We start from the raw sequence: 27,890 nt of genomic DNA, 5'->3' as shown, positions 1-27,890 counted from the left end.
TTGTCTGAATGTCCAACAACAACTTTTTTGAATGCAATATGGGCCAAGTGTTGCAACTTGTGAGAAGATGGCTTGAATCATGGCATTCTGAATAACAGTTTGAGTCTTTGAAAGAAATATTACTTTCATCACAGGCAAATGCAACATGGACTGAGGAAATAAATGATCTTCCATTTGAGCGGCCATGGAATTTGGCTTTGATGAATTTAGTTGCTTTAAAAGAATAAAATAACTAGCTCTTGAAGTCCATATCCTGAAAGCCAAGAAGAACTAAGCTTTTTAAAGTAATAAGCAGTGCAACACTCAAGAGAGCATCTACCTTAACTAAGTTTATTTTCCATCAAGTAAAGTGGGGCCTCTGCATCTATGAGGGATTTGTTCTGGACACCACGGACATGAAAAAATGTGGATGATCATGCTCTATATATTTTTAATGGGGGTGATATGAATGTACACATTCATTTCACCACCATTTACTAATACGGGGAACAGTGATTTGTGGTAGCTGGAAATTGAAGATCCTGATCCAACAGACTAACTATCATCAAATGTGGGTACTGACGGATTAGTGTAAATTCTTAGTTTACATGCTGTATGATACATTTTTTTTCTCACAGTTTGTTTGACCAATTCTTTTTCCAGAGAACAATTATAGCTATAAATCCTTTGTATAAAACATCAGCAATTTATTAACATTTCAGAACTTTGAATACCATCGGTTTACAATCACTAAAATTAAAGGAATTCAATTTTCCACATTTACATGATGGCATTTTGATACATCCCAACAAGTAATTTACTTACATGGTATTTGTCATAAAATAACTTTTAGAAAGAAGCTTATTCATTGAAAATAAAGAGAAATGTCAAGTGCAAATCTAGATATTCAAAATATAAGAAAAAATCCTATGTCAGTTGAAGTGTAAAACTAAATATTTCAAAATATCTGCTAAATGAAAATCTGTATTTATTATACAACCATTTAATTTAGAGTGATTAATCATTTATTGGATTCATCAGAACACAATCCATCATGAAGAGCTGTATAAACATGATTGGTTTCCAAGATCTTGCATCAAAGCAGATTTTTGTAGATTGTGCTCTTAACTTCCACCAAGAGGAGACAAATACACAACTTAATCTAAAGTACGAATGATGTACTCCCCTCATCATAGGCTCGTGATTCTAAAAGCAATTTACAGAGACTTTTCTAAGAAGCACAAGTTATACATGAATGTGATATCTTTGTCATTTGTCTTTTGTTCATGGAAATAGAACTTTAAATCCTTTTTTAAAACCCCAGGTTGCCAACAATGTTTGTCTTTCTTTGGATTACAAAATATATTAATATAAATTAAATGTAAAATTTGCTGACTTCATAAAACTATCCTTCAAGGAAGATTCAGTCTTAAATCCTTCAACTAATGACAAACTAATAGCTGTCACATTTTTGTTCATTTTCATAAAATGGACTATTCTTCTGCATTAGAATGGGTTGAGTCGAATTCCTGTTCCCAACGGAGAGAAGGGGTTCACTTTTGCCCACATCAATGCATCATTAAGTGAAACTGCTGACTTTCCATCTTCAAGAAAAAACACTGGACCCTGTATAATACGAGTAGTATGAACAAAGAAAGCAAAGTCATATCAGGAGAAGGGCATTTCACATGTAAAATAGCATCTGGCTAAATGTCCTATTCCAAATAACTATGATTAAAATAAGGATCGAGGAGTAAACATGGATCACATTGTCTTTTTCTTGCTATTTTATAAATGCATAGAAAAAAGCTATCTTCACGTTGTCTTTTTCTTGCTATTTTATAAATGCACTAGCTGTGCCCGGCCACGCGTTGCTGTGGCGAAATATGGTGGTATGGGAAATAGAGTATTGAGGAATTGGTGGTAGTTAAGGTAAAGGGTAAAGGTTTTCCCCTGACATTAAGCCCAGTCATGTCTGACTCTGGGAGTTCATCTCCATTTCTAAGCCGAAGAGCTGGCGTTGTCCGTAGACTCCTCCAAGGTCATGTGGGTTGACTGCATGGAGCGGCGTTACCTTCTCGCCGGAGCAGTACCTATTGATGCACTCACATTTGCATGTTTTTGAACTTCTGGGTTGGCAGAAGCTGGGGCTAACAGTGGGGGCTCTCTCCGCTCCCCCAATTCAAACCTGTGGCCTTTCGGTCCAGAAGTTCAGCAGCTCAGCGCTTTAACACACTGCGCCATCAGGGGATATTATTTCCTAAAGGTTGTGAATATACAATATTTCTGAATGGTTTTTTTTTCCCCTGATGGACGCAAGTATGAATGCTGCAATTAGGAAAATGATTAGGATGTAATGGTCTTGCAGCTTTAAAGCCTGGCTGTTTCCTCCCTGAGTTAATTTTTTGTTGGGAGGTGTTAGCTGGCCCTGATTCTTTCCTGTTTGGAATTCCCTTGTTTTCAGAGTGGTGTTGTTTGCGATATTTTATGTGCTTCTGCTGTCTGTGGCCCTGAGAAAACAGAGGATTTGCCAGACTTTGATGATGGGAATACTTTGTTGGGAGGTGTTAGCTGGCCCTGATTGTTTCCTGTGTGGAATTCCCCTGTTTATTTACTGTCCTGGTTTTAGAGATTATATTGTTCTGCATTATTCTATCCCAGTAATTATTTCATATTAAAGTAGAATCTCACTTATCCAACATTCACTTATACAATGTTCTGGATTATCCAACGCAGTCTGCCTTTTCATAATCAATGTTTTTGTAGTCAGTGTTTTAAATTCATTGTGATATTTTAGTGGTAAATTTGTAAATACAGTACAGTAGAGTCTCACTTATCCAACATAAACGGGCTGGCAGAATATTGGATAAGCGAATATGTTGGATAATAAGGAGGCATTAAGGAAAAGCCTATTAAACATCAAATTAGGTTATGATTTTACAAATGAAGCACCAAAACATCATGATAGACAACAAATTTGGCAGAAAAAGTAGTTCAATACACAGTAATGCTATGTAGTAATTACTGTATTTATAAATTTAGCACCAAAATATCACGATATATTGAAAACATTGACTACAAAAATGCATTTGATAATCCAGGACATTGGATAAGTGAGTGTTGGATAAGTGAGACTCTACTGTAATTACTACATAGCATTACTGCGCATGGAACTACTTTTTCTGTCAAATTTGTTGTATAATATGATGTTCTGGTGCTTAATTTGTATAACGATTACCTAATTTGATGTTTAATAGGCTTTTCCTTAATCCCTTTTTATTATCCAACATACTCACTTATCCTGCCGGCCTGTTTATGTTGGATAAGTGAGAGTCTACTGTTTATTGATAATCTTATATTATCTGTTTAGAACTGGATTATATGAGGCCCCTTCTTCACAGCTGTATAAAATGCCCACTGAACTGGATTATATGACAGTGTGGAGTCAAGATAATCCAGTGCAAAGCAGATAATATAAGATTATAAATGGGTTATATAGCTGTGTGGAAGGGCCTTGAGTCTACACTGCTATATAATCCAGTGCAAATTAGATAGCCTAAGTCTGCCTGTCCCCTAACTGAACCCTGGCTGTCCCTTGGCTTGCTAGGAGTTGGTTGCTAGGAGACGAAGTGGGCAGAGATTAGCCCTCTAAACTGGCAGCAATTGGATAAAAAAAATTATTGCTCTCCCTGTAATTAGGACTTTGTTTTTCTTTTCTTTTTGCTGTATCAACCTGGAGGCATGGATGATTGGTTGTGTTGTCAAATTTCGAGGTTGCGGGGCCTGTACTTTTGTTGTTTTGTGAGTCGCCGTGATGCCATCACTCTTTTATATATATAGATAGAAAAAAACCTATCTTAATATCTTTAGTAAAAGGAGAAAGATTTATACAATCTGAAGAGATATCTTAAAATGTTAGGTGGAATATAGAACAAAAAAACTGCAATGAAAATTTGTCATTATACTGATATCTGGGATCTGCTGAGGTGAATCTGAAAAAAATGAGGCTTATATACATTTTGGGAGATGCAGGTGTGTGCAGCAGCAAGAACTGAATGGGGAAACTCAAATGTGTGAGCAGCATTTCTTAACTACTAGATATGATCAAAGAGATGCATTTGCAAAGATCTCAAAGACGGCACCTCATCAAGTTCCATAATCAATACCTGTATCCTTAATCCTGTCAAGCAAGAGATATGAACATCTGAATGACTGGGAAGGTTAGAGCCAGTTACATAATCTGGCCCTATCTTGACTTTCAGAGATTCTTCTTTTATTCGTGAGAGCAGTGTTTCATAAACCTCTTGTTGCAACTCAGATGGAGGTGTATGTGGACAGTCATCAGAAGATCTAGGAGAAAAGTATATGTTGTTTCCAATACTAATTGAAAATTGTAACACATAGCATCTCAACAGAATTCCTGATACAGTTTTCTTCTACCAAAGGCAAAAGATCAGATATTCAAAGCAACTAAGGCTCAGTCAGGATCATTGAACACCTACTTGTTTAGTGATTGAGTACAGGCTCTCCAAGCATCTAGTTCCTCAGAGAGTTGTTCAATCTTCAGGGGTACACATACCTCCCGTCTTTTTAAAAGCTGGCTGGAAAAGAATGCAGTGTAATAGAAGTTTTGAAGGCATAGGGCATGCGTTACAGTTCTATATGACTGCTTGATGTGGTGAATAATTCAGTAAGTAAACATTCTCTTGAAATTTTTTTTTAACTGAGCATTGCCTTCTCATCCTAGGCATGTGTTAAATATATACAAATAAAGGCATGCTAAAAGAAATAAGAAGCCATGCTGCTTCATGTGCTCCTTCTGCAACATTCTTACAAAACATTAACAGCACAAAAGAACCTCTGTTCAATAATAATAATAATAATAATAATAATAATAATAATAATAATAATAATTATTATTATTATTATTATTATTATTATTGACACAAAGACATGGTATGACACAGCAAACGAGATATATATGCTGGATTTCATATTACAAAATCACCAATCAAATACTTCCCAAGTATTTAGGACTGTGTGATGTATTTTTCGGATGATGATGATGATTGATTGCATTTATATACCACTTTTCTCACCCTTGGGGGGACTCAAAGCAGTTCACAACATAATCAATGGCAAAAATAAATGCCAATCAAAAATCAATGATGTATGAAACATCACATATCAAATCGGCAACATACAACAATAAATTAAGAACCATTAAAACTATAAAACTATAACAATAATCACAGACCCAACATAAAACCTTCAGACCTTGCATCGATCCTGGAGTATCTTTAGTTACTTTCATATTTCTGTTATTCATCAAATGCCTGCTTGAACAACCAAGTCTTAAGTTGTTTCCTAAATGCTAAGCGGGAGGGGAGAGGCTGTCTAATCTCACTAGGGAGGGAGTTCCACAGCCGAGGGGCCACCACTGAGAAGGCCATGTCTCTCATCCCCACCAATCGCACCTGCGAAGGCGGCGGGACTGAGAGCAGGACCTCCTCGGCAGATCTTAGTGGTCTAGCTGGCTCAAAAGGGAGATGTGTTTGGACAGGTAAACTGGACTGGAATCATTTAGGGATTTATAGGCTAAAGCCAGAACTTTGAATTCTGCTTGGTAGCAGATTGGCAGTCAGTGGAGCTGACATAACAAGGGAGTTGTATGCTCCCTGCACGCCACTCCCATGTATTCAATGGTAAACAGTTTGAACAAAGGGTTCAAAAATGGCTCACAAGAATTCCAGTGTTAAACTGGGTATATAGCTATTGCTGGAATAAAAGCTGTTACCTGGTATATTCATAAAGTGCTGGTACAATGCTACAGTATTGTCTTCTTATAGCCAATAAAGCACCAATGTAACCACATAGTATTAACAACTCATTGCGAAATCTGAAAATAGAATAGCATTCAAATGAAAAGTGTTTCTTATTTTACTCAGTCATCATGCATCAACATGACACATACTACTATTTTCCACACTCCTGTGGTGTTTTTCAGCTTTAGAAGTTCCAGAAATGAATTACAAAGCAAACAAAAACCAAGTACAGTATTACATTAATTTTAAAAAACATAATAAGCAAGTAAAGCATACATAAACTGAAATAATGGAAAGCTATAATCTGGAAACATTTAACTCTCATATTCTTGGAAGAATAAAACTATCTTCATCAACAACACAAGGGAACTATTGTGAGAACCAAAATTCTAGGGCCATTATTATAAAGTTTTCTTTTCAGTTAGCTGGTTAAAGTTAAATATAATAGTTCAGTTTGGCAGACAGAAGAGGTTTCAATCTAAGATAAGGAAAGAAATATGTTAAGAAGAGTGCTAAGGTATTTTGTAGCTATTGTATGTGTGCTCTAAAGAAAAGACAACGAAGAGTGACGGAAAAGGTTGGTGCTGGGGAGATGGATTGTTGCAAAAAAGATATATCCCATTGTGAAATAATTTCATAAGGACATACACAGGTGTAATGGGAGGTTTATCAACTGCAGATAAAAGGTGTTTCTGCACAATAAAGATGGCTGAAAAAAAGCCTTTCCTAAATACCACTGAACTAAATGTATCATTTTGTTGTAGATAGTCCCCAGAAGCTGATGGTTTAACTGATGGTTTAGAGAGGACTGTGAGCTTTCCTGTGGCACAAAGCGATGGGCCCTCAAGTCTGGGAAATGATGGTTCTCTCTGTGAGAAAACCGGCTCAGAAAGTACAGGGCCTCAAGGGCATTCAGGGGAGTGAGAAGTAGCAACTGCAGATATGGAATTGAGTGAAGAGCTGATAAGCAGGGTTCCAATGGGAACCCACCTGCAGCTATGGAGATCAACAAAAGTCTTCATTTCCAAATCAGAGCCAAAAATAGATTACATCATTCAGAGAGATTACGTGTGAAAGAAATTCACAGGAAACGAAATAATTTCATAGGTGCCTATTAAACAAGTTGTTTACCTTAAGATCGGTTCAGGCAATGTTGCCTTAGAGTGAGAAGCTAAGCCTGAGTTCTATTGTTCCTGGTTCAAATCAAGCTTTGATTTTGGATTCAATATATTCTAGTAGTTGTCTATGTTTCTGTTCAAGTACTCCTGTTCAAGATTTTACTAGTCACAACTTCCTGATTGTGGACTTATGCTGTATCTGAGATCCCTGGATGTTCCTGGACTTTGCCACCTTAGGACCTTCATGAGACAATTTGGATTATTGTTTGGTTATCCCCTTTTGCTAAACCTTTTTGGATTATATATTTGCCTTTCTTATTCCTATTTTTTAAATATGCTTTTTATTTATTTATTTTCCATATTTGTACCATATCCTTCTCACCCCAAAGGGGACTCATTAAGTAAAAAATGTATTGTTTTTACAATAAACTGTTTGCTTTTATTCCTGGACTCCTATGTGGTGCAGTTGTCATTGGTGTTTCCAGGACTGGAGTGCAACACAATTAGGCTTTCAAGACTCTTCTGCCAAAAAAATCCCTTAGTGATGGTAGAAAGATATTGTTTTAGTGGAATTATTTGAACAAGATGTTCTGTCAAGATTAAATCTCTAAAATAAATCATGACACAAATCAACAGCCACTTCTAAAAAGAAGAGCTATGTTTTTAAAGCATGCTTGCCTAAAGTTTTAACTTTATCAGCTCTGTTGTCAACACTAGATATACAGTAGAGTCTCACTTATCCAACACTCGCTTATCCAACATTCTGGATTATCCAACGCATTTTTGGAGTCAATGTTTTCAATATATCGTGATATTTTGGTGCTAAATTCATAAATACAGTAACTACTACATAGCATTACTGCGTATTGAACTACTTTTTCTGCCAAATTTGTTGTCTAACATGATGTTTTGGTGCTTCATTTGTAAAATCATAACCTAATTTGATGTTTAATAGGCTTTTCCTTAATGCCTCCTTATTATCCAACATATTCGCTTATCCAACATTCTGCCGGCCCGTTTATGTTGGATAAGTGAGACTCTACTGTATTCCATTTTATTCAGACTGGTTATACTGAAGCAATGTAGGATTTACTAGCTGTACAAAGGCATCCAAATGCAGGTATATTAAGTGTATGAAGCAAGAAGCTAAGAATCAATTGTTAACACTTAAAAATGAAACATACTTACTCACTACATTTATGAAGCAGTAATTTTTCTGTGCGTATATAGCTCAAAAGATCAAGAAATGGCCAGACTGTGTCCAGGGTCCAATTTGAACTGCTGATGTGCTCTACAGAATGCAAATTGGGGGAAAGGAACTAAATAAAATGAAGGACAAAGGAGTTAAGCGTATGAGTATTTTCATTCAGCATCTAGCTTACCTTTGACATACTGAATGCCTATAGGAAGTGCTTTTTCTGGCTCTATAGTTAACAAAAAATATTTTATTGACTCAAATGTATTTCCTTCCATCTGAGCTGTCTCTGCTATTTGCATGCATTCTTCGACATCTGGTAAGCTGCACTGAAAGATAAAAATACAAAGAAACAACTGCATTGATGGAATTATTAGTAGAGAAAAATGTTTGATCTAAGTGCTTAAGAATAGATAAAATGTTTATGTATTTTACTATATCTTGTGTATTTTGCTGCACTACTACGTGCTTTTGTAAGCCACTCTAAGTCCCTGGTGGTGGGATAGAAATAACATTTTATTATTAATTAATTAATTTATTATTATTGACCCAAAGACAGAGTATGACACAGCAAACGAGATGATGATGATGATGATGATTATAGAATGACCAAACACAAAAAAGTCTTCTTTCCTGCCCAACAACACAAAGACATAGATGCATGCTTGTAAACAATACGAATGAGTACATTCTTTTTGTATCTTCAGCACTTCATGTCTATACTAACTACTCATTTTTACTCAAGGCTAATGTGACACTGAATTTAGTGCACACCTCAGTTTTCAAAATCCTGAAACAAAATAAGTATTTGCTGGTGAATGTAATGTGCAGCGGCAAAAAGTGCCCTCTTTGTAATTTAACCAAAAAAGTACCCATTACAGTGGCTACCTGCTTATAATTCCTCCTTTAAAAACAAAAGTGTTAGAACACCAAAGCTTTCAGCAATAGAAAAGAAAATCTTGGGGCTGTAGTTTGGGATCATGGGGACTGTCAAAGAATGACGATGCCTCACCAAACTACAAATCCCAGAATTCCATATGTCAATTACATTAGAACCGACGTCTCTAAAATAGGAGTTTCAGGTGCTCCTGAAGTAGCTTCCCCCCTTTGCTTTGGCTCAGAACTAAGATTACCATATTATGCAAATCTAATTTGCATCCTAATTTTGAGATGGTAATTTAGGCCAAAAAGGGCGAGCATTAGATTCTAATAAATACGATATGTTACCTGTGTAACTTGCATTACAGGTAAAGAGAGAACTCGATAGCAGTATGTGTCACACAAATATGTCACTCTTTGTAACCCTACCCTTGCAATGGCTACATTGTCTGTGCTTGTGTTGAAAGCTGAATACAAAAATGTGAGTCCATTCAATGTATTCATTATAAATTTATTGATATTATTGCGTATTATTCTGTATTTTTGATGTGTTTGTACTTATTTAGGGCATTGAATGTTTGCCTTCTTATGTGTGTAAACCGCCCTGAGCATCATCATCATCATCATCATCATCATCATCATCATAATCATAGTGTGATCCTATCTGCATATAGCCACTGTGTTAGATTTAACTAGATTAAGTCTACAGAATGCCCAACAAAGGCTGGATTGACAATGCTCTATATCCCAGGTTCTGATCCCAGGTTAGCTGCTTTGAACTGGATTATATGAGTCTACACGTCAGATAATCTGGATAAGAAGATAATCTGGGATCAGATCCTGGGATATAGGGCAATATAGATCCAGTCTAAGTACACATCTCCCTTAAAGCTGGGAAAGAGCAGCTTTCTTACTTTGTGAGACCATCATTCAACAACTCGGTTATGCCTAATAACCTTCATCCATGTAAAGCCTATCATTCTCTTTTGTAGAAAATATTATTGGCAATCCTAGTAAAGAAATCCCAGGTGGTCTTGTACACATAGTTTTTTTTTTATCGTGTCAGAAGCGACTTGAGAACATACTGCAAGTCGCTTCTGCTGTGAGAGAATTGGCTGTCTACAGAGACATTGCCCAGGAGACACCCAGATGTGTTAGGCTTGTCTCTTGTCCCCACAATCTAGACCTGACAGACAGGAGCTCACCCCGTCTCACGGATTTGAACCGACAACCTTCAGGTCAGCAACCCAACCTTCAGGTCAGCAGTTGAGCTGTCACAAGGGCTTAACCCACTATGCCACCTCGACTCTTTATACACATGGTGATCTGTGGAGAATCAAATCCTGAGGCAAAACATTGTGGAATTGTGACTTTTAACAAAAAGGAATGTATTTTGTGATGCTCACTTATAAACATGAACAGTGAAAGGTCTCGGTAATATCTTACAATAAACAAATCTAGAAATTAAACTAAATATTATGCTGAACAAATAATGAAGGGGGGGGGGGTGGTGTTAAAAGGTAATTAGCTTTTCAAATGTACCTTTTCATGTAGATCATTTATCTCTGCTGTACATCCGGGATAGAAAGCACAAAGCTTTACTAACTGTAGTTCATTACTGGGAATCATCATGAGAAGATCTGCTGCTAAGTCCCTGTAAAGCAACAGAGACAACTCACATTTCACCCAACTTATACAAGCAAGGAAGCAATAATAGTTAGAATTGCTTGGTTTAGCTTTTCTTTCTTTTTTGACTACAGATGACACAAAACAACTACACAGAGGACAACTTAAACACATTGAAATACTGAGGAGGGAAAGAAGAGAGTTGTTAATGTAACTACTACATGCAACAATGCACATCCAATTCAGTTGATCACCCAACATAGAAGTGAGAAATCTTCACAAGTCCTGTATTACTTAGGTGATCAGGAATGAGCTGCCATGAGCCCTAGACTGGCATAATTCCCCATCTTTTCACCAAATAGTGAAACAAAAACTGCTTTGGAATAGATTATAGATCCAAGATGTATCTAAACTAGGATCAATGTGATTTTTTGTTATACAGTACTTAAAGTTAGCCAACTAATGAAAATTCTGGAATGCTGGTTTGATCATGCTTTGTTTTCACTAGCTGTATCTATAGAAATTGCAAACCACCATTCTGTAAATTTGGGCACAACACAGAACTCTGACTGATTCTGAAGCTTGCACTCTTATCTGACATACAAAGAGCAAATCCAGGCTCAATGGGCTCAGTTGAGACTATTTAATTCAAAGGTATATATATCTGGGCTGGATTTTGGTTAGGTCTAAAGAAGGCCCAAATATCCTAAAGGCACCCGATCTTGTTTGATCTTGGAAATGAAGCAGAGACAACCTGCTTAGTCTTGAATGGGAAACCGCCCATAAATACCAAGAATTGCAGGTTACATTTTAGAGGAAGGACCTGGCAACAACCTCTATTCTCTGCCTAAGAAAACACTATAAAATTAATGGGATTGTCATAATTTGAAATATAAAGAACTGTCAATTTTGTCCTTGATTGAGACCACTGCCATACTGCTCAGTCCCTGGTATTGTAGTGAGTTATTTAAATCATAAGGTAGAAATTCTGCATATAGAGGTCATTTTAATTTTCAAAAGTGAAAGCATGTTTTGTCTAATTTAAATACAAACAACTACTAATAAATGTATTGGGGTTTTTTTTAAGTCTCCTATGCCTCCAGAATATTTTTCTATCAACCTACATAGTGTCAGATACAGTCTACAATATTTGAATCCAGCAAGTTGGTGGAACTAGCATGACTTATCCACACTACTCCGATGTAATGATCTGAAATCCAGTTAATTCATATTATAGCCATGCATACAGAACCTCACGATGATTACTAGTAGCTTTTTCATAAGAGAATTCTTAACTGTTCATAGAAATTATTGATATACATGTGTATTTCTGGTCACAAACAAATACTAATTAGAGGACTGGTATCTTTCAATAATTCTCCTTATAAAAGGACCATATACTTGGATGAACGGGTACCAAATTTGTATTAGTCCTTTTAGTAATACCTTAAGGTCTCCAAAAGTCGTAAACAACATGAAGGCACATAAGAACAGCAAGAATCTGTATGCCCCAATCTCCAATGTTAATGTTACTTCTGCTACAAGTCCAGCATAATATTTGTTTTTTGTATGCCATAGCCATTTGCCTGCTGCGTTTTTCAGAATCAAGCTATGACATTTCAGACTTAATTTCATAGAAGCACACAGGAAAGGGATGTCTTTCATAGATTAACACTTTGCTCTTAGATGTTGTCATCAGTATTCTTTTGAAATAGTAATTTTTTTAGAACCCATTCATCCTATTTTTATATATATTGAAAATATATTTTTCCTCTATGAGAAACATCAAGACAAGGCATTGAATCTTCTTTTTAATCTAAGCACAAGGAACATTTTCACTAAGGGTTGGTTAGAATCTCTCTAGAAACAAGCAAATACCTGTATCCAGGTGATGGGAAGCTAAAACAAAGATATTTAAATTGTAACAAACCCACATAGCATTCAGATATTAACATATACAACGGAATTGGCAAGAGGTGGAGGATGTTTTGATAAAAACATGCAGGAAAAGAAATACAAATTAACAAGATTTTCGTTGTACAAAAAATCAGCTTTGACACACAACCATGAGAAGTCAATTTGATTTTGGAAAATGAAAACCGTAATCGAGCATTTCCGATGCCCAAGCATCTCCTAGATGTAATAAAACAAAAGTGAACCTGATGTTTTAGTTGTTAAGAATTTCTGTCACCTTTTTTTGCTTAATTTCTTTTATTAGAAGTGATTGTAAGTCACATATTTAAGATTGCATATCTGTTTTTAAATCGGCAGGGTTCAAGTTTGAAAAGAAAAACATCTCCAACTAAGAAACCAATGTACTGGAGCCATGACAATTCCATGGAAGAAAAAAGTGAAATCTTCTCACAGTTGGCAAATTTTGCTCCCTCCCCCGGCATTATTTTGAAAGCATAAGATTAGATATTGGTATATGCTTCTGAAATGTGATATTCAATTGATGCTCCCCCCCCCCTCCGGACTAACATAGTGGTTTGGGGCAATTTCCCCCTTTCTCCCCTTTGTCCCAAATTTGCTCCTGTGGGTTAGAGGCGCCTTTGGAAGAGTATACATGTTAATAAGGGCAGGGAAACATAGTGACATAGTTTTCTCTGAGAAATGCTTCCTTTGATTTTTTTAAAGCCTTTGGTTGGCTGACAGGATGTAGAAAAGAAAGTAAGAAACTACAAGCTAGAACAGGGGCTCATTTAGTTCAGGTTGCTGTTCCCATAGTGCTTTTGAGAAGGGCACAAATAGGGCAGATGTGATATCATTAAGAATATGTTTAAGAGGAACCGATCTAGTCTAATATCCAGTTCCTACAGCAGCCAACCCAGCAGCCTAAAATATAACTCTGTGAATGTGAATATACCTGTTCTTTCCATCCAGCAACTGATTTGTAGAGGCATACTGCTTTTTATAGTGGAACTTGTTTTTCTGTGTCAGGAGTGACTTGAGAAACTGCAAGTCACTTCTGGTGTGAGAGAATTGGCCGTCTGCAAGGACGCACAGATGTTTGATGTTTTACCATCCTTGTGGGAGGCTTCTCTCATGTCCCTGCATGGGGAGCTGGAGCTGACAGAAGGAGCTCTCCCGCTCTCCCTGGATTTGAATCATTGACGTCTCAGTCAACAGTCCTGCCGGAACAAGGGTTTAACTCATTGGCCACCAGAGGCTTCGATAGTGGAACTGCTATACAGATACTCTGACTGAGAGACATTGATGGCTCCGTCATCTTTGAACTACTGTAGGTCCACCATTTTTGCCACCTTAAGGAGGACTCTATGATCAGCTTTCACTGGAAGTCAACCATAAAATAATACTGAATGAGCTAGAGATTTCCTAGAGAAGTATTGCATGACTCTATAGGCAACTTCTGGTAGAAGATGATCACAGAGTTACCATGGAGAATCTAGAGATTCCTCAAGAGAATATATTAATCACATTTGCAAAAGTTAAACCAAGGATATGGAGGATCAACACAAAACCCGTAGTAGCACTAAACTCCATATAATTCAATGTTTCTTTTAAAGCTAACCAAGTTGATGGCTTTCACATTTGCCCTGTAGCAGCTTATTCCATAATTTAGTTGGTTATGTTATATAAGAGTTGGGCAAAGTGCAGTCATGTGGCACCTGGGACTCTTTTAATGATCCTTGGAAATTTAAAAAATGGTAATAAAAATATTTGGCCCAAATAGGTAATGCAGTGTCCATTTCCGCTACGTCTTCCAGTTCATTTTAGTCCCAGGAAATAAATTGGAAGCGACTTCCAGTATGTTGTCGAAGGCTTTCATGGCCGGATTCACTGGGTTGCTATGAGTTTTCCAGGTTGTATGGCTGGAAAAGCATTCTCTCCTGACGTTTCACCCACATCTATGGCAGGCATCCTCAGAGGTAGTGATGTCTATTGTAAACTAGAAAAGTGGGGTTTATATACCTGTGAAATGTCCAGGGTGGGAGAAAGAACTCTTGTCTGTTTGAGGTAAGTGTTAATGTTAAAATTGGCCACTTGAATAGCATTGAATAGCCTTGCAGCTTTAAAGCCTGGCTGCTGCCTTCCTGCCAAAGGTGGCCAATTTTAATATCCACAAAAGAAGTGTAATCTTTCAAATGGTAAACACAATTGCAATTATACAGATGTCATTTAAAACATCTATCCCTGCACAACGACGCTATAGGTAAAGCATTGCTTTAAAAACACAGTCATACATAACAGTAGCAGAATGAATAGTTATTAACTGTTTTCCTCCTAATTTTATACATTATCTCGTTCCTATAAGGCAGTAGTATTCATAATATGCTAAACATGTTCCTGGAGATGACATTCAAATTTTGATTTTGTGTGTGCGTGTGTGTGTATGTGTGTGAATGAAAAACATTTTTTTCAACAAAAGCTGATTTTGGGATATACAAAGTTTTGATCTATAACAATGGGCGTGGTTTTTAATGAGAAAATTCTTTAGAGTAAGTCATTCTTACCATGTTGTTACAGTCATACATTTTCTTGCTAGTAACTCTAGTGCATAATGTGTTGCTTGGGCTGCACATTCTCCTAAGACAGTACCCACACTGACTGCCAACTCCAGTTCATTTCCACGAATCAGGTATGCCATGGCAAGCTTGCTCAATAAGAAAATCATATCATTAAGCATCACAAGCACTTCAAGGATTCAATGATACCAGCATGTTAACATTTATTTTCAAAGGTTACTTTAAAGTGCAACAGAAACATGCATTATGGAATCAGACTCAAAGGGAACGTTGATGTCTGTACATCACAAAAAGCCATGATCTGTCTTAAATAGTTTCTCACTCACATCATGAATTGCATGGAAGACCTACCAACTGAAACATGGCTTCTCTTCTCCATTTCCCTTTGCTAGTTCCAGATTTAGGATTTCCAAGTGTGAAAATAAGCCAGGAACAAGCTATGTAGTAATCTAGACACCACAACAAGCTATGCTTTAAACAAGCCAGAGTTTGTAACAAGACATCACAAATTCAGATTGCAGCTTGTTGTTGCACTGCCTAATAACCCACGACATGTTAGGAGAGATAGGTTTACAAATTATGACAAAACATGAGGTGTTTTTCAAACACGTGACTTCTTGTGATTTACGAATTCAGCTCTGTTAATAAGCAATAACACTATGTAACAAAATTTGAAAAAAATCTGTTCCTGGTTTGCAAGTATTATTTCCTGTTTAATTGTATGGTGCTTACTTTGAAAGTAGTTGTTATATTCTAGAAACTTCGTTTCTATGGCTGCCACAATCTAGGTTGAATTGTTTGAGACTTGAGATATTCATTTAAAAACTATAGCAAAATGTGCCACAAAAACAAAGTTTTGCCAGTTTAATACACTTTTTCCTTGTTTTTATGATAGAACCAATTAGAAAATGACATTTATAACATAAGAACAAAAATCATGTTACATAGTATAATCTGATCATTGTAGTCACTGAGGTTCCTTCTACACTGCCATATAATCCAGATGATCAAAGCAGATATTCCACATTATCTGCTTTGAATTGGATTATATGAGTCTCTACTGCTACATAATCCAGTTCATAGCAGATAATCTGGATTTTATATGGCAGTGTAGAAGGGGCCTAAGTTTGACTTGTTGCATTTCCAATTATCAAAACAATTATTGAATCTATTACCTAGCATGAATTAAGTCAACATGGATACTGGCTCTGTCACAATTTGCAACCCACAAAAAAATTAATGTGGGGAGATACCTAGTTTCTGGAAACATCAGAGTGAAGTAGGAAGTTTATTTCATAATGTGACTTGCTTAAGATAAAAAGGTGGCAGGATTTCACAAGATTTACTTCGAACAGCAATAGAAGAAATCCTGACTTCCTCTATGAGGCAGAGTTTCTAAGAAGAGAGACAGTCATATGGATATAAGATCTATTTCCACACTCTGTAAATGTGTTTCTTTTAAGTCTGACCAATATTTCTTTCATATATGGGAGAAGACCTCACATTCTGGATATTCCAACATGGTAAACCATCTTATTTTTTTAAACAATATGTATGAAGTATTTACCTCAATATTTTCAACAGCTAAATGGCAACAAGCAGCCAGCACTGCGTAGCCGTCCTGAAAATACGACTCAGCAAGTTCATTACTGACCTTATGTAGGATCCTATAAAGAAACAATTTTTGAATGAACAATTGAAGCTATTAATTAATAACAGTTTGAATAATTTAATGTAGAGAACACTCTCAGACAACATTATAGCTTTTTTGACCTATCATGAGTAGCTACCCAGTTTCCTTATGAAGATCCTGTTATATGGCTTCCAGTTTCTGCTAAATCCACAGCACAATATGGTTTACCAGTGGCAGAAAAAATCTTGTTTTTCAGCTCTTCTCCTGATGGAAAGCATTAAGACAGTCAATATCTACCCAACACGGGGTTCATACCAAATCTCTTTGTCAACTCTTGATTCAAGTGATTTTTGAACTTGCCATTCCTTTCCTCTGTTCTCCTGCAAGCCCTACACCTACAAATATTAAAGGTGCATTGATTTTTACTATGGAGATCCTGGAGAATCTGTGTTGTTAGTACTTCAGTTCTGAAAACCTGCTTTGAGAGTTGTTCCATTCAGGCTATATATAAACTAAATTGCTTGTGTTGTTTTCAAACAGTATCTCACTTGATCCATTCCCTTGATTGATCCATTCTCTTCCTAATTGGAGGCTCAGCAATCTCCGTTTATGTTAAGCATCAATCCCTGCATCTCACTGAATTTTGACAATATTTTTAATCAAAGGAAGATAAGAAGAAACAGCTTGTAGGTCTGGGATTTGGCTTGCTGGCTGTTCATCCCCAAACAATTTGGAGATTGTGGGAAGTCTCTTCTCACATTTTATACAGTATTGATTAACAATAATAAATGAAAGTGTTGGAAACCACGTCACTTTTTTATTCCTCTAATGACCTTCGAATTCCAAAAAGCCCGCTTACTTACACAGGAAATAGAACTGTTTGATGGTTAAGTCTGTTCTCCTAAATACCCTACAGACACTAGATCCCATCTGATCTTGGAAGCTAAGCAGGATCAGCCTTGATTAGTAATGGAATGGAAGACCGTAAAGGAATACAGGTGCTGAAGGCTACATTTCAGAGGAAAAAACCATCTATGAACATTCCTTGCTTAAGAAAATACTATGGAATGCATGGTCACCATAAGTCTACAGACAACTTGAAGACACCACCACATAAATAACACTATGTAACAAAATTTGAAAAAAAAAATCTGTTCCTGGTTTGAAAGTATTATTTTCTGTTTAACTGTGTGGTACTTACTTTGAAAGTTGTTGTTATACTCAAGAAACTTTGTTTCTGTGGATGCCACAAACAATATTGAATTGGTTGAGACTCTATGAGATATTCATTGAAAAACTACAGCAAAATATGCTACTTTTTCCATGTTTTTATGATAGAACTGATTAGGAAATGACATTTATTATCTAGAAACAAAAATCCTGTTACATCAGTGGTTCCCAATCTGTGGTCCGTGGTCAGCGGTCTCACTATTACTACGCTGTTGCAATGCGAGCAGCTGTCTCATGAAACCCTCTTATAGTGCCGAGGCAACAGGGATGTTGGGAGGGGAGAGGCTGGCTACCCACAAAAGGCACAACAAGCCTCCTGATTGCTGCTTCTCCTCCTCCTCCCTCCCCATGAGTGGAGTCGTTCCACCCGACACCTGCAAGCGTTGGTGTCTTCATTTTTAGGTCTGTTCCTGGGGTTATTTGGGATGCTGATTCAGAAAATTGCATTGGATAGACCACATCAACTCTAAATTATTAAATATAGTTTTCTGTGGGCGAGCAGACGGCGACTACTGGATGGCTTATGTTCTCTATCAAAAACTAGAGCTAATGTGGTCTATCCAATGCAATTTTCTGAATCAGTACCCCAAATCACCAAGCCAAATCTAAAGTTGACCAGAAACTGATTTATAATCATTTTGGTACTAATGTTGGAGAGTGGTCCCTGGTCAAGTTGTCCCTGGTCAAAAAAAGGTTGAGAACCACTGTGTTACATAATATAACTGAACTGAGATTGTTGTGGACTCTCTATGATCTGTATTAATTCATGTAGCCTGCAGAGTTTCAGCAATTTTCCAAGTCCAAAAGAAGATATATTTTATGTCAACAGAATTAGCTATTTTGTGTACATGCGATATCTAAACTAGGCAGAACTTCAACAGCTTTCAAATTTCAGCAAATTTCAGCAGAAAGCATCAAACCCCGTTTCAAAATAACAATGAATGCCACTACAATAATTTTTCAATTTGTCAAAACAGACAATAAAAGATATAATTTTTCAGCATGACTCACTCATTGTAATCTTCCATGGTGCTTCCTTCAAAATGTGCTGAACCATTCGGTGCAGAACACTGGAACATTTGCATATTTCCTTCACATGCTGCCTATAAATATTAAAAGATCATCAACCCAAAGCAACATAATTATACTCCCTCCTACCATTTTACTGTTTGAAGGCAGGCTTAAAACAGGATTTAAATGACGTAAGGGCATTAGATCCCATCTGATCTTGCAATACAAGCAGAGACAGTCCTAGTTACTATTTGGATGGAAAAAGATGAATATTGGGTGCTATAAGTCTGAATTTCAGAAGAAGGAACTGTCAAAACTACTTAATTACTTCTGAGTTTAAAACCCTTTATAATTCCTGAAGGCACATACTCATAGTTAAAAACATCAAAACTAAATTTACTTTAAGACTAAAATCTGAAGCAGCCATACTATTGCAGCAGAGCACAGGTTCAATATGGATTTCAGCTTATTTGTGTGTGTATATGTGCATATTTATACGTGTGTGTGTGTGTGTGTGTGTATATATATATATATATATATATATATATATCTCAATCAGTAAGTGGACAAATTTTACAATGTTATCCTTTAATACTGGAGTTACCTTTACAGGAGAAGCAGCAAGCAGTTAATTATGACATTTGAAACTAGACATATCAAATTCAATACTATAGGGATATTCAAGAATTTTCTGCCCTTGGTTAAAGGAAAAGAAGGCTAGTTAGGCCAAGAATTCCCAGCTCTAACACTAGCCACGTATTTTCAGAGTCTTTTTTCCCATCTTTCCCAGATAGGAGACAGAGATATGAATAAAGCAAAGAACACATTATTTACCTCTCTCTGAGGAAGAATGTGCAGTGTCCATGCAGAATAACTAAGCACTTAAAACATTGGGTTGCTGTGAATTTTCCGGGCTGTTTGACCATTTTCCAGAAGCATTCTCTCCTGATGTTTCACCCACATCTATGTCAGGCATCCTCAGAGGTTGTGAGGTCTGTTGGAAACTAGACAAGTGGAGTTTATATATCTGTGGAAAGTCCATGCTGGGAAAAAGAACTCTTGTCTGAGGCAAGTGTGAATATTGCAAATGGACAGCTTGATCAGCATTTATTAGCAATTAATCAAGCTGGCCATTTGCAACATTCACACTTGCCTCAAACAGACAAGAGTTCTTTCTCCCAACCTGGACTTTCCACAGATATATAAACCCCACTTTTTAGTTTCCAACAGACCTCACAACCTCTAAGGATGCCTGCCATAGATGTGGGTGAAATGTCAGGAGAGAATGCTTCTCCAATATGGCCACACAGCCCGGAAAAGTCACAGCCAACCAGTGATTCCAGCCATGAAAGCCTTTGACAACACGTAAAACATTAACAGTGAATTTTAAAAAGTTTTATTCTGAAATACAGAGAATCATATCAGGCTTTTGGGCAACATATCCCAGATCATTCTTCTCCAGGCAATAACTTTAGAACTTACAATATCACAAGAAATAAGTCAATTTTTTCAGGGAATTGAAGAAGATCTTGCTAAAATACATGTTAATATTCAGTCTTCTGCTAGATTATTCTCCTCCTTGCCATCTACTCCCCCCTTTTTGATAAAGGGAATACAACTAAATCGTTTTTACTACACTGTAATATGAATTATTATTTACGAATGAATATAAGCACATACAATGGTACCTGTGCAACTAGCAGAGCTTCTTGAAGCTGTCCTCTTGAAGTAAAAAATGTGACAAGTTTCTTCACATCACCAGTAGCTATGCAATAGGGAATAACATCATCATTTTCTTCTTGAATTAACTGATCAGCTCTCCTAATCAAAATTGGGAAAAAATATCTTAGGTATTTAGTTTCACTGCAATTATGTTTCCATATCAGGTCTAACTGTATTCAACATTCATAAAGCTAGTTACAATAAATCAGCCTCTGTGATACATAGATGTCTTTCTCCAATCAATGCTTGGGGGGGGGGGGGGAAGGAAAATTTAATATCAGGTCTTCATGCCAGAGGCATTTGCATAAGTTAAAATAAAATGTGGAGTATAATAAAATACCTGAGTATAAATAGTAAAACTAAATACGTAGCTTAAAAATGTCAGCCAGCAGGACCCCCACTTAAGCTTTAAACGAGATCTTATCATCCTTGTGGACAAGTTAAACATGAGCCAACAATGTGATGCGGCAGCTAAAAAAGCCAATGGGATTTTGGGCGGCATAAATTGGAGTCTAGTGTCTAGATCCAGGGAAGTCACGCTCCCCCTCTATTCTGCCTTGGTCAGACCACACCTGGAATCACACTGTATCCAATTCTGGGCACTGCAATTGAAAGGAGATGTTGACAAGCTGGAATGTGTCCAGAGGAGGGCGAGCAAAATGATTAAGGGTCTGGAGAACAAGCCCTATGAGGACAGGCTCAAAGTACTGGTCATGTTTAGCCTGCAGAAGAGAGGGTTGAGAGGAGACATGAGGGCCATGTATAAATATGTGAGGAGAAGTCATGGCGAGGAGGGAGCAAGCTTGTTTTCTGCTGCCCTGGAGAATAGGATGCGAAGCAACGGCTTTAAACTACAGGAAAGAAGATTCCACCTGAACATTAGGAAGAACTTCCTAACTGTGAGAGCTGTTCAGAAGTGGAATTCTCTGCCTCGGAGTATAGTGGAGGCTCCTTCTTTGGAGGCTTTTAAGCAGAGGCTGGATGGCCATCTGTCAGGGGTGCTTTGAATGCGGTTTTCCTGCTTCTTGCAGGGGGTTGGACTGGATGGCCCATGAGGTCTCTTCCAACTCTATGATTATATGATTCTAAGATGAACTAACATTATTTTTTCCTAGATTGAATTGTATGCCATCTTTCTCCCAAAGTGGGACCCAAGGCAGCTGTCCAAAACAATCAACATGGAGTGCACATCTTTCTGTAAACAATCACAGTCCTAGGAGTGCAATTTTTCTTTAAATTAAGATTGCCTTGCCCTGATTTAAGAAAAGAAGGGGGGGGGGGTTTAAAAAAAGTTGTTATAAAGTGTTCCCTCACTTATCGCGGGGGTTAGGTTTCAGGATCACCCACCATAAGTGAAAATCCGCGAAGTAGGGATGCTATATATTTATACCTTATTTTAGTAGTTATACATTATTTTAAGTCTTTATCAACCAATCAAGTGTTGATAAATTGCCTCCTTCTCTTCCCGTTGCCACTTGGGCTCCTTTTCTCTCCCTTCAGCTTCTCTTTCCTCCCTTCCTTAGGTTGTAAATTGTAAACCGTGAAACAGCGAATACGCAAAAAGTGAACCGCAAAGTAGTGAGGGAACACTGTACTGTCAAACATCAGTGAAGCAATCAAATTTGTTGGTAGAACAAGCTGGAGGTAACAATGTCAACTCCTTTTGGAGGATAATATTAGAATTTGAATAACTGTGTGATAGACAGATAGATCATAGATAGATAGATAAGATTAATAGATAACATCCCACTTTTTGCACAGGACTAAAGCCCTCATTTATTATCTGCAAATTTGATTGACTTATTACTCATCACTAAGTACAAATCACTTATGAAAAAGTTTTAAAATGTTTGTAACCATATAATTGTAGTAAAGGTTGGCAGGAGACAAGGAAAAAAGGCATAAGGAAGCCTGGGGAAGGTAAAAGAAAGGTACTTTTCAATTGTCTAATTTGCCAGGCAAACAATCCCTTCTCTAGCTACTCAAGACGTTGACTTTACAAACACCAGGGAAGATACTAGTACAGAATTGCTTTCCACCTTACCTCTGCATTAACTTCTTCCAGTATGACATAGATACTCCTGGTGCAACCGAAAGGGCTTTGTCCCACTAAAATACAGAATATGTTTTGCCACATATTATGTTTATCTCAAAACAGAAGTTCAGCTAATGAATAGTTGTGAAAACAGTTCTGATCTGTCATGTTCTTTTCAATTTTTAAGAACATAGCTAATGAATTAGCTCTTTCCATTCCTACTTCAAGGTGAACAATTGCTGAAAAATGAGGTGGGTAAAAAGGCAACAATATTTTTTGTCACTCCTCAGAATAGAGTTACAGAGCAATTCTGTGTTTGCTTCAAAGGGGCATATGTTTGAAATGCATCAGCTGTGGAATAATACTTTTTCCAGAGATTGTAAGAGAGCAGTTGCATGCTAACTTTCAAAGCAAAATTTATGGTCAACAATAACCCAGGACAGGGAAGAGATACAATCTGCAGGAGAACCAACAAACTGGAAGGGATACTTAGTCGTTTCTTTCCCCTAAGACTTCATCTGCCACTATACCAAATTATGACTTCTATGTCTGCCTAGTAAAGTGTAAATTCAGTATGAAAAACACAAAACCCAGGGAAGGGGGTGGGGTAGGGTAGGGTGGGTAGATGCTACTTTACTTCTCCTCAATGGAATCACTTTGATCATGCAATAAGTTTACCTCTCCAAGTTCCACCATCAGTTCACAATATCTCTGAATTTGTCCTAGTCTGAGATGTATCTCTGCTGCTTCTTTCAGCCTCTCCTCCTTACTAGGTGCACCAATGCCACCTCCAAACTTAGACATCTTTACAATTGTAAGTTCTTGGGCTTTGGACTGAAAGAAGAATTTAAAAACAAAAACACAGTAAGCTGTTTTTTATGACATGAAATACATTTTGGACAAAATGTCCCCAATCTCTAGCAGTATTGCTGCAGCACTGTCAACATCTAGCCCTTGCCAAGAGAAATTACCTGTCTACTGCAATTCGTAAAGCAGAAAAGGGAGGCACAATTGTCTAAGTAGGATTCCTCTTTTCTCTGTGTAAAGTTTACATTTGCCTCCACCCATGATCCATAGCAGGATTTCGCATTCCCAAGAGAGAGAGAAAAAAAGCTGAAACTTATCTAGAGAAAGGCAATCAAAATGTTCAAAAGTCTGGAAGGCAAGCCCTATGAGAAGAGGCTGTGGGAGCTGGATATGCTTAGCCTGGAGAAGAGGAGGTTGAGAAGGAACGTGATAGCCCTGTTTAAATATTTTAAAGGATATCACATGGAGGAGGCAGCAAGCTTGTTCTTTGCTGCTAGAGATTAGGGTAATGGATTCAAATTGCAGGAAAAGATATTACACCTAAAAATTAGGAAGAACGTTTTGATGGTAAGAGATGTTTGAAAGTGGAATATGTTGCATGAAAGCATGGTGGAGTCTCCTTCCCATCTCCTATTTGTTGCAATGGAGTGTACACAGGAGAAGTTCCTGATAGATGGTAGAACAGTCTTTTGCATATCTTGCATTAACTACATTGAAATATTACCTTGACCATTACAGTGGCACTTAATACTGGGTTGTTGTGCATTTTCTGGGATGTATGGCCATGTTCCAGAAGCATTCTCTCCTGATGTTTTGCCCACATCTATGGCAGACATCCTCAGAGGTTGTGAGGTATAGATGTGGGCAAAATGTCAGGAGAGAATGCTTCTGGAACATGGCCATACAGCCCGAAAAATACACTACAACTCAGTGATTCTGGCCATGAAAGCCTTCGACAATGCACTTAATACTGTTTCTTGAGGTACATGTCCTAGCAAAATATGTTATTATATTCAACAATATTAGTCCATTGGCAAGAGTAATTTTTGTCAGAATATTTTTTGTAAAGGTAATACAATAATAAAACTTTATTTATAATCTGTCCTCTCTCCCCAAACGGATTCAGGTGGTTTCCAAAAAAAAAATAACACAGATGGCAAACATTCAATGCCCAAAAGTAATCAAACAACAAACAAAATAAAACATAAAATAGAATAAACTCAGTATAACTTACAAAATAACAAAGCCAAAGTTTAAACTAATTACACATAAAAAACACAGGAGTGAAACCCATTAACTAAGAATAGATCCTGAAATCACAGATCTGATTCTACATCTGGAATATTTGAAGGTTCATCTACCAGTTATTTATTTTTTGTAAAGAGAATTGTAGTCTAACTAAACACAGATTAAACAGGCAAATCTGTACTCATTTTGCCTAAAGACATCTACTATCACTATGTTTAGCCTGCAGAAGAGAAGGCTGGGAGGAGACATGATAGCCATGTATAAATATGTGAGGGGAAGTCATAGGGCAGAGGGAACAAGCTTGTTTTCTGCTGCCCTGCAGACTAGGACACGGAACAACGGTTTCAAACTACAGGAAAGGAGATTCCACCTGAACATCAGGAAGAACTTCCTCACTGTGAGAGCTGTTCGACAGTGGAACTCTCTCCCCCGGAGTGTTGTGGAGACTCCTTCTTTGGAGGCTTTTAAGCAGAGGCTGGGTGGCCATCTGTCGGGGGTGCTTTGAATGCGATTTCCTGCTTCTTGGCAGGGGGTTGGACTGGATGGCCTAGGAGGTCTCTTCCAACTCTATTATTCTATCATTCTATGAAATAAACTGAATCAAAAACTTACACAATGGACAAGTGATAATTTAAGGGGTTATTCCCATGTGTGTATTTTTACAAATGTAACACATATTTTTTTGCTTATACTACAACTCTTATTCATAGCAAGCATTTTGCCTGACCGATCAATATAATCCCATTTCTTTTGTAATTTGGAAAACTGAAGCAATACAGAAGGCAATCAATTTGCATGCATAGCTTACCATTCTAAATCTAATCAGATGTTTCATGTGCATAATTCCTTTGCAGTAATTCTGTGGAAGCATGCTATCATCTTGGCCTTTTATTACAGCTACTAGATCCCATAAGTTCTTACTGCCTCCTGGGGGCTAGAAAAATAATTCATGTTAGAATTACACTTCCAAAAACAGTAGTTTTCCAACCAGATAAAAAGTAAAAGGAGGTCGGTTCAAAAGTTAATATTGAATCGAGATTTTTAACAAAATCCAGTCTGGACTGTTCTTACATCCTTCTATGTATACATTGACTTTGTTAGTATTTATTAAAAGCATTAATGTGCACATCTCTGACCACTGTAAAATGCCCCTTTTCAGAGAAGTGAGGAACTTAAAATCACAAGAGGGACAACAAAGTAATAATAATTCCGACGTGTGATCCAATACAACAGCCAGCATAGTGATCTTGTTTGCTGTGTACTAATCTTGTTGTGCATCAAATAATAATAATATTTTATTTCTAATCCACCCTCTCTCCCCGAAGGAACTCAGAGTGGTTTACACATACAAAAGGCAAATATTCGATGCCGTATTCAATAATAAAAACAGAAGCAAATATACATAAAAACATCACGATAAAATGATAAAATACAGATCATAATTAAAAGTGCATATAAAATAAGCTCTATGGGAGAGGTGACGTTTGGACTTCCTAAAGTGCAATAACCAAACACGGTTAAGGGCAAAGAAATGGGGATAAGGTGGAAAGAATGTGTTTATGTTGTATTTAATACTTGCTTTATACTAAAACATGAGCCAGGATGTATGTCAAAGATTTCAAAGAAAGAGGCCCCTTCCACACAGCTGAATAAAATCCCACATTTTCTGCTTTGAACTGGAATATATGGCAGTGTGGACTCAGATGACACAATTCAAAGTAGATATTGTGGAATTTTCTGCCTTGATATTCTGCGTTATATGGCTGTGCGGAAGGGCCCAGAGTTTAAGGAAGCAAAAGAGGGTTTAATGTGCAGGAGTTACAGTAGGCGGATAAGCAGAGAGCTAGTGTGTTGTAGTGGTTTGAATAATGGATTATAGCTCTCTCTCTCAGTTTCTGAGGAAAGCAATGACAAACTCCTTTTGATCCAGTCTTCCGAAGAAAGCCGCACAACGGGTTTGCTTTAAGGTTGCCATAAGTTGGAAGCAACTTGGAATGTGGTTAAAGCAGAACGTGGAAAGTTATTTTTAAGAGGAATAAATATTGTAAATTCTAGAATCTGAAAGTTCATAGTTATTTGTAAATTAATTGTTGCTATCAAATATAACATCATCAAGTTTAATTATGATTATAATTAACAGGGTGTTACTTTCACTAGTAACTTTTGAGTTAATTATATAATACTAGAAATGGAGGAGAAACATCATATTGTTTAGTTTGTACTTGTGCTTTTTATGGAGGTGATGAGATGAACAGGAACTTTGTGTATGCCACAAACCAGTGGCTTCTAGCAACTAGTTGTGTTTTTCTAAATTAACTAAAAAACCCTAACATTAAATACTTTAGGTATTTTTGAGAAAAAGGGAAACCTTCAAAAATATTGGGGGACCCGAAGTTCTAACTGTAATAAATTACTTTAGAAAAGTAACTATCCAAGCTCTTGAACATGATGAAATCATCCATAACTAACCCAGGGTATCCTCCTCCTACCATTGTTCAGTTATGCTTGGCTTCAGTATGTCATTATGTTAATTCTTCATAAAAGTAACTTTCTAAGCTCTGCTTTAGAAGCACCTAGACTTAAACAACAAAATATTTCAATAGAAATGCATTTATATGAAAAACAGCAAAGAAAGAAGTTGGTCTTAGCTTTGACCAGCAGCTTTGGATTTAATTCAATTTAACTCAATCAAATTCCTATTTTATATTCCTTCATCATCTATGGACATAATGTGTAGCATTTCATACTCACTGACACACATTCTGAAAGCCATCTCAGTTTTCTCCCTCGAGGGTTACCCGACAGTTTGTCAACTTCCTGTTTAATATCCCTGGATACTTTGCCACATAGCAAGGGAGGAGCACCAATTTCAATTGCCCGATCTAGTAAAAACCATCAGTTACAGAACTTAATACAATTGAAAAACAATGAGAATAATACAAAGGTACACTTCAGAACTACACATTCTGGGAAACCTGTATGCATCAAAGTTCCTCTCAATCTTTCCCTAAATTGATGCATTTCAGATCATTTGCATACAACCACTATTCCCAGAAAGCTTGGCAGATGGTGAGGATTGGTAAGTCTTATGGATG

General features: G+C 37.0%; 1 protein-coding gene across 6 annotated transcripts in view; it reads right to left on the bottom strand.

Moving 5' to 3' along the window:
• Nucleotides 1-665: 665 nt before the first annotated feature.
• The window catches only part of wdr17 (WD repeat domain 17), an 83,784-nt gene continuing 56,559 nt past the window's right edge, over nt 666-27,890 (bottom strand). For 2 of the 6 annotated variants that reach the window (XM_008111842.3, XM_062981383.1), the window contains exons 15-30: nt 27,547-27,677; nt 25,604-25,729; nt 23,419-23,574; nt 22,750-22,814; nt 20,672-20,804; nt 18,984-19,075; nt 16,677-16,776; nt 15,098-15,237; nt 12,501-12,521; nt 10,539-10,650; nt 8,305-8,446; nt 8,111-8,213; nt 5,777-5,878; nt 4,482-4,580; nt 4,146-4,329; nt 666-1,605 (exon numbers count right to left, since the gene is read on the bottom strand). In XM_008111842.3, coding sequence (XP_008110049.2) covers nt 1,486-1,605; nt 4,146-4,329; nt 4,482-4,580; nt 5,777-5,878; nt 8,111-8,213; nt 8,305-8,446; nt 10,539-10,650; nt 12,501-12,521; nt 15,098-15,237; nt 16,677-16,776; nt 18,984-19,075; nt 20,672-20,804; nt 22,750-22,814; nt 23,419-23,574; nt 25,604-25,729; nt 27,547-27,677 — 1,826 coding nt within the window. In that variant the 3' untranslated portion in view covers nt 666-1,485. Of the gene's footprint in view, nt 1,606-4,145; nt 4,330-4,481; nt 4,581-5,776; nt 5,879-8,110; nt 8,214-8,304; nt 8,447-10,538; nt 10,651-12,500; nt 12,522-15,097; nt 15,238-16,676; nt 16,777-18,983; nt 19,076-20,671; nt 20,805-22,749; nt 22,815-23,418; nt 23,575-25,603; nt 25,730-27,546; nt 27,678-27,890 lie in introns of those variants that run through there. The other 4 variants (XM_062981384.1, XR_010006409.1, XR_010006410.1 and 1 more) reach the window with 4 other exon arrangements.

The sequence above is a fragment of the Anolis carolinensis genome, chromosome 5, assembly GCF_035594765.1.
Source record: "Anolis carolinensis isolate JA03-04 chromosome 5, rAnoCar3.1.pri, whole genome shotgun sequence".
NCBI classification, from domain to species: Eukaryota; Metazoa; Chordata; class Lepidosauria; order Squamata; family Dactyloidae; genus Anolis; species Anolis carolinensis.
The sequence above is the reverse complement of the archived record's forward strand: the minus strand, read 5'-3'. Positions and strand labels throughout refer to the sequence as shown.